The 13,764-nt window shown below is 39.4% G+C and overlaps 1 protein-coding gene across 1 annotated transcript in view; it reads left to right on the forward strand.

The window, feature by feature from the left end:
- LOC141925065 (von Willebrand factor D and EGF domain-containing protein-like) overlaps positions 1-13,764 on the forward strand; it is a 188,201-nt gene that overhangs the window by 106,496 nt on the left and 67,941 nt on the right. The window contains exons 14-17 of the mRNA XM_074828546.1: positions 1,262-1,366; positions 4,031-4,145; positions 8,480-8,730; positions 9,883-10,102. Of these exons, the coding sequence (XP_074684647.1) occupies positions 1,262-1,366; positions 4,031-4,145; positions 8,480-8,730; positions 9,883-10,102 (691 nt within the window). The remainder of the gene's footprint in view (positions 1-1,261; positions 1,367-4,030; positions 4,146-8,479; positions 8,731-9,882; positions 10,103-13,764) is intronic.

The following is a 13,764-nucleotide window of genomic DNA, read 5'->3' on the forward strand; positions in this document are numbered from 1 at the left end:
CTTCTGCAGAAACAAATGCTCTTAGCTCACAGTGCATTTTGAGCTGAGAACCATCACATGTGATACTGTGGGAGTATCTACTGTATTATGTTCCATGAGCTTTCAAATCATTCTTAGTGAACTTATGATAATTGGTGCTTTTTATGAAAACTATTGAAGCAATTTTTACTATCAGTACTTCTTTGTTCAATTTAACATACATTCTTTCTATGGACTGAAATAGTTTATTAATTGATCAAAAAACTTTATACTCTTGACCTTGTAAAAGTCCCTTGTAAAGGAGCTGAGGATGTTTCGGCTTTGGAGTCACTGGAGAGATGGAGGAGGGCTTGGGGGTTGTTTTTATACCAAGAGGACAGGGGGGTACCTGACCGATTCAAAGCAAAGGCCTTGTTAGATCTGCTAAACAGCAGCTTTAGTTTGACTATGAGAAACCAAAACGTAAAAAAATACCTGACAGAAAGGGCTTTACTTTCCTGCTGGTGTTCATCAGTGTTTACAGCATGGCTTTCAGAAGTGTTTTGGGGTGATCTTTAACATTCACACCTCTCAAGAAGTGTTACAAAGCTTCCTTTCCATACTAGTCTGGTATCTTAATTTTTATTGTAGAAAACTTAAAATACAAACTTCCTTAACCCTTTCCTATTGTGTAAGCATTCATATATGAAAAATGTTAAATTAAGGCTTTCTAAATTACCTACATGTACAGGAAATTGTGAGCTGGGACAGGTGGTGACTGTTCTAAAGTACCTTGCTATGGAAATAGGACTGTTTCTCTCTGGTATTATCCACCCTAGCACTTTTTTTTAAGGTTAATTTAAAATAACCTATATAATATGCGTTCTCTCTTTTTTTTTTTAATCTCAAGGAGTTTACTTACTGATTTGCCATTAGTAAGAAAGTGGTCCTGAACTTCAGCCAAAAATCTTAATTTAATTTCACAACTCCTTGAAAGACCCCCTTGTAGTACTTGAGTACAGTTTCCATAAAGGTATTGAAAAGCACCCTCAGAAAAAACCTAACAGCAATCAGAAAATTTGAATGCCAGCTGAGCCAAAAGATCTTTTTGTTATTAATGAATAGTTTCCAGTTTGGAGCATTAAGCAATTTGTTAGCTTGCAGTAAAGCCACTCACAAGTGGTTTAATTTATCTTGCTGGCAAGCATCCAGTTCAAGGGGGCAACGGTATATGCTCCAAAATGAGCTGACAGTCTCCATATGGAACATTATTACTTATAAGGATGATTTTTGTATCATTTAGATCACTAACGATGGCTTCCAGTACAGTAATTCCAGAGTGCTGACCCTGTACGATGCAGTCTGCCAGGCCTGCCAATTCCATCCAACCGGACTTTGTAAATTAAAGGTAATTTAAAGATCGTAAAGGTTTAATATGGATCATTCATCTCTTCCTTAGCCCTCTCCCTCCCTTTGATGTACTGTGTGTAATAACTGCTTTAGAAAAGGAAAATCTATTTCATAGGTCAGCTGTACAGCCTAACACTTTTCTCTCTTTCACAATCTCCTGTCATGATTTTTTTTTATATTTACGTGGGGTATGAATACATGATAGAACATGCTTTATGATGGACCTTTCTCAGACAGACACTTCCAGAAAGACCATGGTTGACAATATTTATACTTTGCAGCTGTTAATGGAAGTGTAAGACTGACGAGTGTCCACTGAAAGGCAGCTTAACTTCACCTTTGAAGTGTCTCTGCTATTGGTGAGGGCACTGTAACTGTAAGGTATATAATTTCTACATCCATTTTCTACCGTAGCAAAAGGTATACTAAGATATATATTATACAGCTTTTGTCATGTGAAACCACCCTTGAGAGAACATAAAATATTCTTGCTTACATTAAAGACTGCTAAGTACGAACATATAGCACTTCGACAGTTTCAAAACTGTAATCAAAAGTCTCATGTTGCATTTTAAACTGCCAACATGCTAACAACTGCCTGGAGAGAACTATAAACCTCTGTTTTCCTGTGGACTTATTAGTGTAACATCCCCAATTCCTTAAAAGAGAGCTTCCCTGCTCTTATTTTCTAGAGAGCTGTGTTAGACAACTTTTCTGTTTTTCAATGGGGCTTCACTGAAACTTTTGGAGGATATTGGGTGGGATATTTGAATGTGCTCAACCTGCTTTCCTACCCTGATCCAAGTATGAATGAATAGGAGACCACCAGTCTGCATTTGTATAAAATGAAGATTAATCAGGTATATCTTAACTCACTGTTCTCATTAACAGAAATAAGAAAATACAGTTTTCAAACTTTCATTGATTGCAAGAACATACCAGTTACCAAAATAAAATGAAAGTTCACATTTTTTTTTCAAACAAATCAGTGAATAGAAATTACTTTATAGGCCCAAATGAGGACAGAACCACTTAAACTTCAGATTAAAATAATTGTGTCAGAACCATTCCAATTAAAGCTAGGTTAGGGTTTTTTGTCAAATACTTTCCTTATTCTTACAATTTTGAAACTCAGAAATATGTATGTTTTCTCAATATGCTGGCGTTCTCTAGGGATTATAATAATTTCTATCCTAAAATGCTTCAAGGGCCTATTTGAACTAGACTTCCAATTTCATCAGACCACATTCTAATTACCCCTCTTATAACATTACTTTGTAATAACTAAATTGCTTTCAGAAAAGGTGTTTCAATTAGGGGACATTTTATATCAGGCCATTTCACATTCTGTGTTCTTCTTTTATGGACCTCATTCTGTACCACACTATCACATCAGAATAAAGCATCTTTTTCATTAGAACATCAAACCCTTGAAAACAACAATGTAATAAAATCTAATTAACATCCTGATTTTAATGTTGAAGATCTGTCACGTTCTATCATGTCAGGGGAATTACAAGAGTACTTTTTGTTTCTCTACCTTACTCATTACTCTTAAAATGATATTATTTAAAACATTGACTACTATACTTTGCAAAATAAGTTTGAGAAACTAATAAAGCAGTAGATAGAAACCACAAGGTGAGTAAGAGTGCACACAGTCTCAGAAAAGCAATGTCTATCCAAAGAAAGGAAAAAGAAAATTGTCTTTGGTCCTGGTAGCTTCTCCCTCCTGTTGTCCCACTGTAGCAGTGACATCCCCTGTGTTCCCATGTTTTGCTGGGAATCTGCAATGTCAGATAAAGTCCAATCTATCTGCAGGTGTGCCCCAACACAGGCTACAAGCAGAAGGCATAACTGCCACAGGACCTTCCCATGACATAGATGTTTAATTATATCTGTTAATTATGTCCCTGTGTTTGCTGCTCAGACAACCCAAGTGTCTCCAGCCCACGTGGAAGCCACAGGAACTCCCTGGCCCTGGTGGCCACCCTAACTAGGAGAGGACCAGGTCAGCCTCAAAGGCTGCTGTGCCCATAGTGCACCACATGAACTTCTGCTGGGATGTTCTGCCTGACCTAGGCCCCATCCATGAGGTCAGCTGTTGCTTACAACTATCTCATGGAAGCCTTAAATCTAATGCACTTCTTTATTCTGCTTTTATATCATTGTTTTTTCATATTTTTATGAAGCACCTCCAGAAATAATTAAGTTAGCAGAAGAGGATTCTAAAATTTCAAATGGAGCTTTTATCTAATCTCAGTTTTTGTTAGTCTCATGGAGCTCACTTTTGAGCATTACCTAACAATCATCATATCAGTAGTCACAGCTGGTAATAATGATCATATACATTACAGAAGTGTGGAAATGAAAAAGTATCACATTGTGTTGCATTCATATCTGGCAAGCAACATCACATGTTGCCTGAGCTAAAACATTCAAAGTTACAAGGATCAAAAACTGAAACAGGAAAACTTACATGTCTTATTTTCTCCATGTCAGGGAGAAGGTATCAGTATTTAAATTGAAACTATTTTATTGTTCCAAGAGACAAGTGAGTTTCTGCTTATCTCCAGAAATTATTAACTGCTAATTTCTTGCCTTTCTTATTTCTTTTTACCTTACTCTACCTCCCACCCATTTTTATTTCCTTTTTTGGCAGGAAAATACTTGTAATATAGATGGACTTTGCTATGGTGAAGGAGAGTCAAGCCCTACCAGTCCTTGTCTTCTCTGTGAACCTGACATTTCTAAGTTCACCTGGTCTATTAATGAAAGTAAGACAGTTTTTTCTAAGATTTAGAAGCACTTGTCTGGGAATTTATGACCCAGTCTATGAAATACATTGTTCATTTGTCTAACATGTATCTGTCCTGCATAGTGCACGTGGACAGTTTGCAGTGGAAATAATTGGGTGCACCAGAAATGCAGACTGACCAGAAGCGCACAGTACTCCACTGCATGTACTATGTATCTGGGCACATATCTTGTTCTAGCTGAAATGTGACAAATCTTAAATTAATAAAAACAAAATAACACCTGAAAATGAAATTTTGATATACCAGTGCCCCATGCAGTGCCCAAGTCTGTCAGCTAAATGTGACGGACCCCGAATACCTCTGTCATCATCTCACAGGTACAAATCTTTAAGGGAACAATTGGGGGAAAATACTGGTTTTAAAACGTTAGTGATATTTTGGGTATCTGGAAGAATTGTTTCCTCTCCCTGAGCCAAGTCCTATGAAGTGCCACACAAAAGACCTTGGCTTGGCAGGGAGTCTAAGTGACAGGGATCAGCCACTCATTACCTTCATTGCCGCAGAAGCCAAAGGCTCATTCTGCCACCCGTCATGGCAGGGATGATGGAGAGGGCTGACTTTTGAAGCACCTCCTGAATGCTGAGGACTTAATCATAGCTTTTTCATGGCTACATCCCCAGTGTAAACAACCACCATTACTTGCCACATGCTTTACAGATAATCCATGTTTCTAGCAGCATTATCCTCACAGCACATCTCCCCACTTACATGAGCACATTTGCATCTGGTCGATATACAGAGTATATTACTGCTTTTATGTAGATTCATATGTTGGTTCTATAAAGAGTTTCTCTGCACTTTTATGTTCTGTAAACACAAACAAATTACAGAAAGGTATGTGAGTGACAGGGCCAGTTTGCTTTGTTTGTTAGCAGTTTTATATTCCTTTAGGGTGACCTTTAGCAGGACCCTTCTGGAAGGAGAGGAAGATTGCTCTTGTCCTTGAGGAACAGCTGGGGATGCTCAGGGACAGAGGCTCCTAGAGAGTGCAAGGTATGGCAGCAGAAATGACAAGAGCTCTATCAGAGCGGCTGGAGTGCATAATTCCAGTGGAGATATGGCTGAGGAGAGCAGTAAGAAGACACACACTTCTCAAAGGTGACAGAAAGGCCTTTGACAAGGACCAGAAAAGACCCAACAGTTTTCAACAATTACAGAAGTCAAAAGTTGTCTGAAATCAATTTTGGAAGTAAGAACACAATAGGAAGGGAGAGAGTTGTTCATGAGTCCTTTTAGTTCTAGGATAGCCACTTTGAATCTCATCTATTTAAAAATATACATCTCTAGTTTATGTCTTAAAATTCCAGCTTTTGGAATTTTAAACTCTCCATCAGGAAAAGGTGTAGGCAGATCCATCCCAAGTGTTGGCCAACTAAAAATCCCATTGAATGTTACTTGGGTGAGTAGTTAAAATGCCTATGAGTAAGCTAGACCAGAAGATGATCCTGTACACCTGAAAGCTGTGGTTTTTTCCCCAAGGGATATTGTTTAGTCTAATGAGAGATATTATCTGTGACTCACAAACCTTGCCTCCTTTCTGTCTTTCCATTTTGTTGCCCACAGCAGTAGCTTCTCTAGTGATAAGCTGATCCTGACTGTTACATAGACAGGTGCATTACTAATACTGAGACAGTTGATTTTAAAATTCAAAAGACGGCTTAAAATAGAAAAACTGCATGGTTTTGGAATTTATAAAGTTAGAATTGATTCGGGAAATCTGAAACAGATCATGATTCGCTTTTCAATAATTCCCAAATTCAAAAATATTGAAAAGAAAGTGTTTGTCAGACTTGTTTTCAAAATTGTGAAAACCTTTTTCAAAGTTCTGCAATAATTGGGAATGTATATATATATATATTCACTGGATGGCAAGGAGATCTCTGTGGAATTAGAAACACTCTTATTCACAGACTACTTTCAGAATATCTGATTTTATGTTATTTTGTGCCTACAACTTCTCATTACACTCCATCCAGTTAACACCTTTGTGTCTATCTGTAAATGCATGCCCAGCATCAATATTTCATTGATTACTTTGGGCACAACTTTTATGGGCTCCATGGTTTAAGTGTTTGGGAAATAAAAGGTAAATTAATAGATGGAAGCTTTCAAGAGTTATGCCAGGACAATCTGCTGGACAAGCAGTTTAGAAAGCTCTGATAGCACAGCAGCAATGAGTGAAGAAACACATTTAAATAATTGCATGATATGAGACATGTTATGGAAAGTCAGAGCTTGATAAAAGGATATGTACCACAAAAAACTCCTAATGATGACTTCCCACAAGCATAATGCAAGGACACATGCAGTACTTATATATATGTATATAGAATACGTATATAGTTTATAGTTTTAGAGTATAACTTGAAATTAATCCTTGGTGTTAGAAATGTACTTTAAGTTAAATACGACTATGATCAAATTACATTGTGGGAAGATTCCTTTAAATATCGATATAAGTCAGTTTGTACTGATGGGTAAAGAGGAAAGATGACTTGAGCCTGAGGAGACTTAGAACCTGGAGACAAAATTCCTGACCCTTCACAGAGCTGCTGTCACCTCAGGGTACTCATCCAATCTTACTTTTCCCTGGTTTCTAATTATAAAATGTAGTTCTTTTCTCTATCTTGTCTTCCTTGCCTCTTTATATTTAAAGTATCTTTAGGTAACATTTGTAAATACTGTAAAATAGCTTTGTACAATTAGGCTTTCATTAAGGAAATACTGAATGTAAACAACAACACTAGAAATAACAATACCATAGTGACATGATATGCACTACTGTCACTGGGGACAGAGAATCTCAGCATCGAGAGCTGAGTGCACCCTCAGAAAGTTCACTGATGACACCGAGCTGTGTGGTGCGATCGACACGCTGGAAGGAAGGGATGTGCCATCCAGAGGGACCTGGACAGGCTGGAAATGTGGGACCATGCAAACCTCCTGGAGTTCAACAAGGGCAAGGTCCTGCCCATAGGTCAGGACAATCCCAAACACAAATCCAGGTTGGGTGAGGAGTAGATGAAGAGCAGCCCTGCGGAGAAGGACTTGGGGGTGTTAGTGGATGGAAAACTGACTGTGAGCCAGAAAGCTAACCATGTCCTGGGCTGCATCAAGAGAAGTGTGACCAGCAGGTCGAGGGAGGGGATTCTCCCCCTCTGCTCCGCTCTCATGAGACACCCCCTGCAGTGAGTCCAGCTCTGGGGCCCCCAACAGAAGAAGGACATGGACCTGCTCAAGTGGGTCCAGAGGAGGCCACGAAGATGCTCAGGGGGCTGGAGCACCTCCCCTGTGAGGACAGGCTGAGAGAGTTTGGGGTGTTCAGCCTGGAGAAGAAAAGGCTCCAGGGAGACCTTAGAGCGGCCTTCCAGTACTTAAAGGGGGCTACAGGAAGGGGAGGGGGGACTCTTGATCAGGGGTGTAGGGATAGGACAAGGGGTAATGGTTTTAAACTGAAAGAAGGTAGATTTAGATTAGATGTAAGGAAGAAATTCTTCACTGTGAGGGTGGTGAGACACTGGCACAGGTTGCCCAGAGAGGTTGTGGCTGCCCCCTCCCTGGAAGGGTTCAAGGCCAGGTTGGACGGGGCTTTGAGCAACCGGGGCTAGTGGAAGGTGTCCCTGCCCATGGCAGGGGGGGTGGAACTAAGTAATCTTTAAAAGGTCCCTTCCAACCCAAACCATTCTATGATCCTATGACTGATGTACCTTCACTGGCACTGAGTAGACCTTTACTCCCAATGAACTGTCAAACTCAATTCAGTCAGACTGCTCAGGCTTAATTGTTACTCGTGTAAAGGTAGAAGAGTCTACTCAGTGGAAGAGTTACACCTTTTTTCCCCACCCTGAGTTGCCCACACAATTAATTTGTCATTCATCATTGAGATTTAGTTTACTTATATTTAAATGGATAGAGTGGTAGATATATATAAAATAAATAATATATATGTAAGTATTAGAAATACAATTAAAGTTTTAGTAAGTATTGGGGGATTAGTGGGAGGTCATAAGAGTCATGTCTGATCTCCCATGTATCGGTTGACACATCAAAAGTAATCGAAGTTCAGTATGGGAGAAAAATTCTTTATGAGGCATAAAAAAATAGGAGGAAAAAAAATATACTTCATGGTAGAGCCATTTGCTGCCTCTAACATCTAAATCGTTTCCTCTGTTAGTCTCAGGGTATGTTCTGTACCTTCTTCTTTGAGAGCACTCCTACAATGACCACGCTGTGAATATTTACATGGGAGAAACCGAAATTTATGTAATCATGATTTCATTTTTGCTGTTTAGACAACCTGCCTCCTGTGTTCCAGGCCCCCTCCAGCCAGCTGCTGACATTTATTGGTGAGAATTTTGTTTACCAGTTAATAGCAGTGGATCCAGAAGGGTCAGCCGTGCTATTCTTCTTAGAGGCTGGTCCACAGGATGCCAGGCTCTCTCCTGCTGGTCTTCTTATCTGGAAAGTTGATTCAGAAGAAATGCAGACCTTTGAATTCACTGTGTCGGATGAATGCAATGCACAGAGCAGATACTCTATTGAGGTAAGAAAATGAACACTTTAAAGGAAAAACAAAACAAACCTGTTTATCATGTCATTGTTTTGGTGCAATTGTCATTATAGCTAATAATTTGTTACTGTCTCGAAAACTAAGACTTCAGCTATTTCCTCATAAGTGTATATTATCCAGCACAGCAATAATGATCAATTAATGGAATAAATATCTGAGAACACAGAAACTATATATACACCAGGAACAAGAGAGTGCTATTGATTGCTGTCTGAAAGAACACTCTTGCAGAGCCTTTTAATGGTTCATTAATCTGCTTTAAAATTCACATTCTGCATTTGGATTGTAGAGAAAAGCATATAACATAAAAGACCAAGTTTTAGCTATAAAAGAGAGATTATAACTCATTCTCAATGATATTTTTAGAGGATGTCTTGCTCTTATGTCATTACTCCACACTTTAAGTTCCTTGGCAGAGCTTGTGCATTGCTTTGTCTTTATTGTATAGCCTAACATTAATCCTGTGATAGGATGAGCTAATAAAGTGGGATGCAGACTCTTGACATAGGAACAGTTTTGTGAAGAAAAGATTTTTATGCCTAAAGATTCCTGTTTTAACTCAGTCAAACCACTATCATCAAGTGTGCCAATCTGCTGAACCCACACAGCAAAGGGGAAACTGGAGCCTAGATAGTTTTAATGGAAACATTTCAAACTAGACCTATGTTTAACTAGGTGAGATAATGCAGAGGTTTGACTCTGTTGAAATGCTCTTGTACATACATAAAATACAACCATGGACCTCTCTTTCCTGAAGGGAGAGACCAGCTAAGGAATGCCACAGTTTTTCGTTTTATTCTTTGAACAATAAGGAACAAGTTCTGGCCTCAGATACTATGTAAAAACTGCTGTTAGAGCAAACAGGATTTTTTTTTTCTTATACTAAATTAGAATGTGTACCTAAATTATGAAAAAAAAAAAAATCCCTTTAAAGTCAAGCTTTCAGTCAAATAAGTAAGTATGCTGTGTATGAGACCATCTATCTAGACAAAGGAAATCAGTTAGAAATAAGTTTTCATAATAGTAGATGACTGTTGCACTATCCCTTCCTAAAGGGTAACAACATGGCTCTCAGTTGTGATTATTCAGAAGAATCTTAACACAAGTCCCTTTTGCCTTTCTCAGGTTGGAGTGAAACCCTGCAGCTGCCTCAATGGTGGAACATGTGTTACCAATATTAAATTCCCTCCAGGCCTTGGTGAATACCTGTGCTTATGTCCAAATGGATTCGATGGAGAATTTTGCCAGGAAGATATTAATGACTGCAAATCAAACCCCTGTGGCAGTGGAACATGCGTGGACAGTGTGGATAGCTACTTCTGTAAATGTCCCCCTGGTTTGGGAGGTAACAGTTTCCATCTCTGATTTAACTAGAAATATATTGTGCTACAGGATTTTTGGAGTGCAGCATAACCACAAGCATCTGTCAAATGGACTACATAAGCCTCCTCTTCTACTCCTGTGACTTAGCTTTAGATAGATAGAAAATGTACAAAACCAGCTAATTATCTGTGCTAAAGGAAGGAAAATGACCCAAAGCCCAGTGGTCCTGAAATGATCACTCAAGGAGGTTATGAACCTCTCTGATCTCAGCTTCCACCCACTTATTTACCACGGATTTGTCCATCCATGAGATGAACTAGGAGAAGACAGAGTGGAAGAGAAAAAGCACAGAGATCCAGGATACTTTTGCACTCCACAGGACTTGACTAAATTAACCAGAGAATGAACTGGGAATGAATGATTTGATTAGGAAGGAGAAATAGATACGGAAAACATGCAAAAATAAGTTGTCCTCTAGTCCCACTTGAAGCTTCATTAAATTTTAGCATTAGAAAACCACAAACCCATTTGGTTGACAGATATGTTAATGGAACAAATTCTAACCTTTTAAACTGTTCAGAGCTGGCCACAATATGATTTTAAGAGATGAAGGGAAGAAGGGTGATCACTGCAACAAAAAAGATTTTTCCAGAAAAGCAGAATGAAAAGCACAAAGAGAAGTTGGAGAATGAAATGCAGTGAGGCCAAAGAGGTGGATGTAAGATGTATGGTGCAAACCTGAAGTGTGAGGAGAAAGAGAAGCATCTGATAGATAACACAGATGAGGAGAGAACACACATGTACCTCTCATGCAATTTATATTCAGCTTCACTGCACTCATGACATCTGTGAATGATTGATATGTATGAAAAAGCACTTGTGACAGCACATGGACACGACTGCTCTGTGCCCTGTGGACTGGAACCAGTAGAGACAGCCATGAGACTCTCTGCTGCATTAAGCTTCTGGAGTCTGGCTGAGCTGAGTCGCTGTTAGGTCTCGCAGAGTGTCGACCAACTCCTCCAAGCTGGGACCCATGCTCCAACTGCTCGTTACACCACTCACTTCCAACATAACATTTTTTCACATTGGCCTAAACACACCTTCTACTGGAGCTTCACAGAAGTTGTTGTCTTTTCATTTTCAGTTTAGTTCTTCAGGTGGTACAAGGCAAATCTAAACATAAAGGACTTGATCAAGATTTCTAAACCTGACTCTCGCTTAGCTTTGCAAAGGGCCAGTTAAAATAACACCCACTCACCCTGGTCGCTGTGCGGTCATTGCGAAGTAAAGACACTGTATTACTGTCCATTCTTGTCAGAGTCAAATTAGTATCCCACAAGTGAAAGGGGAGGAAAAACTGGGTTAAGAATGTCTCTCAGATCAGAACCATTTCAAAAGCAGAGTAAGAAAAAACCACCTTAGGCTGAGCTCAGATTTCAGTCCTTGAACCTGTCAGAAACCCTATTCACTCCGCATATGGAAGCATGAACAAATTCATGAAACCCATGATGTAGGCTGCTGTGCAGTGCTATAGGTTTGTAAAGTAACATCAAATGCACATAATTATTACTGCTTATAGTGTGCATATATAGAAGAAACTCAATTTTAAAGAGCAATGAACAGATTTTACCCAATGGGCTCATGCAGGCAGCAAGGTACCCTTCCTGCCTTTCAGCAGTTCATGAAGCCTTCTTTGTTTAGGTCACATGGGACTGCAAGTCCAGATTCCATTAACTATAAAATTCCAGCAGAAATGAAAAATAAAAATCATTCAGAAGTGGAAGTTCAGAAAAATGGTCTAAAAGATCTGTGACACCTAGGCAGTAATGATCCCAGGTAATGTTACTAAATAGCCAAAAACCTGCTGCTATCCAAAGTGTTTCTGCAACCAGAGACTCTACTGATGCAAGAACACACAAGCCTAAGCATGGAGAATAAAGTTAAAAAATGAAAGTTTGATCAAAATATAAAAATCCCCAAACCAAACAAACATATGCAGAATGTCTTGAATCCCCTTAGAAATAACATTTCTATGAGCACAGGGAAATTTGGGAACTTTTTAGGCTGTATTTGGGTAGACACTGGAGATATACAATGAGAACAATTATTCATTACCTGTAAGGAGATGAATTAAAATAAATAAAAAGCAATATAATTCCATGAGTTAATAACTTCAGTGGATCTGTTCCTGTTTGTGGCAACTGAGGCACAGACTCTCCATTGAAGCGCAGAAGGAAAATCCTTTATTATTACAACAGTACATACTTATGCTCTTGCTACCTCAGCTCTTACTTCATGATAAGCAAATCAGCAGCTAGATGGTCATCAACACTCTTATCCCACAAACAGTTCCATACCACACAGGCAGTCCCAGTGCTGCCACTTTCTCCACCACACTAGCACAGACTGGTACCTCTCTTTGAAGGCCTCTTTCTCCTCCAAACCTTGCTGCTTCTCTGGGCTAGCGCAGAGTAGAGCTGGCACTTCTCCAAGCCAACACAGGACAGAGCTCCTGCCTGGCTCGCCAAGCAGAGCTCTCCACCTTAGCAGAGCTTCCCTAAGAAGAGGTATTCACCAAGATCCCCAAACGGAGCTCCCTGGCTGAGATGATCGGCCGATGTCTATTTGGCTCTTAAGTATTGAATCTCCCACAGCTGTGCAGGGCTGACAGGCCAATGCCAACTTGCCTCTTAATCATTTACCAGTAACACATGATTTGACTCTTAACATATTGAATCTCCCACAGCTGTGCAGAGCTGACACTCCCACACCTCTTGTTTGATTTTCACCAGTTTCACACTGCTGCCCCTCACTTTATGTGGTACTGCACACAGAAGGAATGAAATTGAGCTCTATTATTCCACATAAAATAGTCTGCCATAATCACAGTGCATAGTTTAAAAATTTGCATGAAGCATATTCTGAAATGTGGTTCTCATTCTTACATAAACAGTAAAGAATTAAATATCCAACACTTCAAAATAATGCAGTTGCAAGCAACATACAGCTGACTCTAGAGGCAAGGGCACAGGACACCTCGATAGCCAGAGAAGCACTAGATTTTCCTGCACCCTTAATTCTTGCCAAGTTAAATAAAAGTGCATTGGTTTCACTGTTCTTCCCTAGCCCAAAATGCTATCACACAAGCAACAACAGAAAAAAATATATGATTGAGTGAAATAAGAATGCATCTCAAAGTTTTAATAGCAGGTGAAAAATTATAAGCAAGTGGAGCTGAAAACCAGCTGGGAAGTAGATGATTTTACTGCAGGGCAGGTTCTGTGACAACAATAAAAGCTCATCCTTGATGCTGTGTTTATGTCTCAATTCCCCAGAAAACCATCAATAATCTAATGAGAAGGCAATGCTATACTGCTCAGGTGACAGCACCACTTCGCCGTCAAATCGTTACAAATGATAGTAAACAGGTAGTGAAAACAAAAAGTTAACTCTGTGAGAGCTTCCCAATCACCACTGCAAGAGAAGCGGCAGCACATGGAGCAACAGTAGCAATTCAGGTGCATCAGGGTGTCTCAGGCAATGTAAGGGTATAATGTAGGAAAAGGAACAAGGCAAGGAGAGAAGCCACTGGAAAATCTGAGAGAAGGATGACTCCAGAATTCTTACTACTTTAAATTTCTGCAGTGACTTATACATGTTTATCTCATTGAGTGTTCAAAG

The sequence above is a fragment of the Strix aluco genome, chromosome 6 (assembly GCF_031877795.1).
Source record: "Strix aluco isolate bStrAlu1 chromosome 6, bStrAlu1.hap1, whole genome shotgun sequence".
In the NCBI taxonomy this organism is placed as follows: domain Eukaryota; kingdom Metazoa; phylum Chordata; class Aves; order Strigiformes; family Strigidae; genus Strix; species Strix aluco.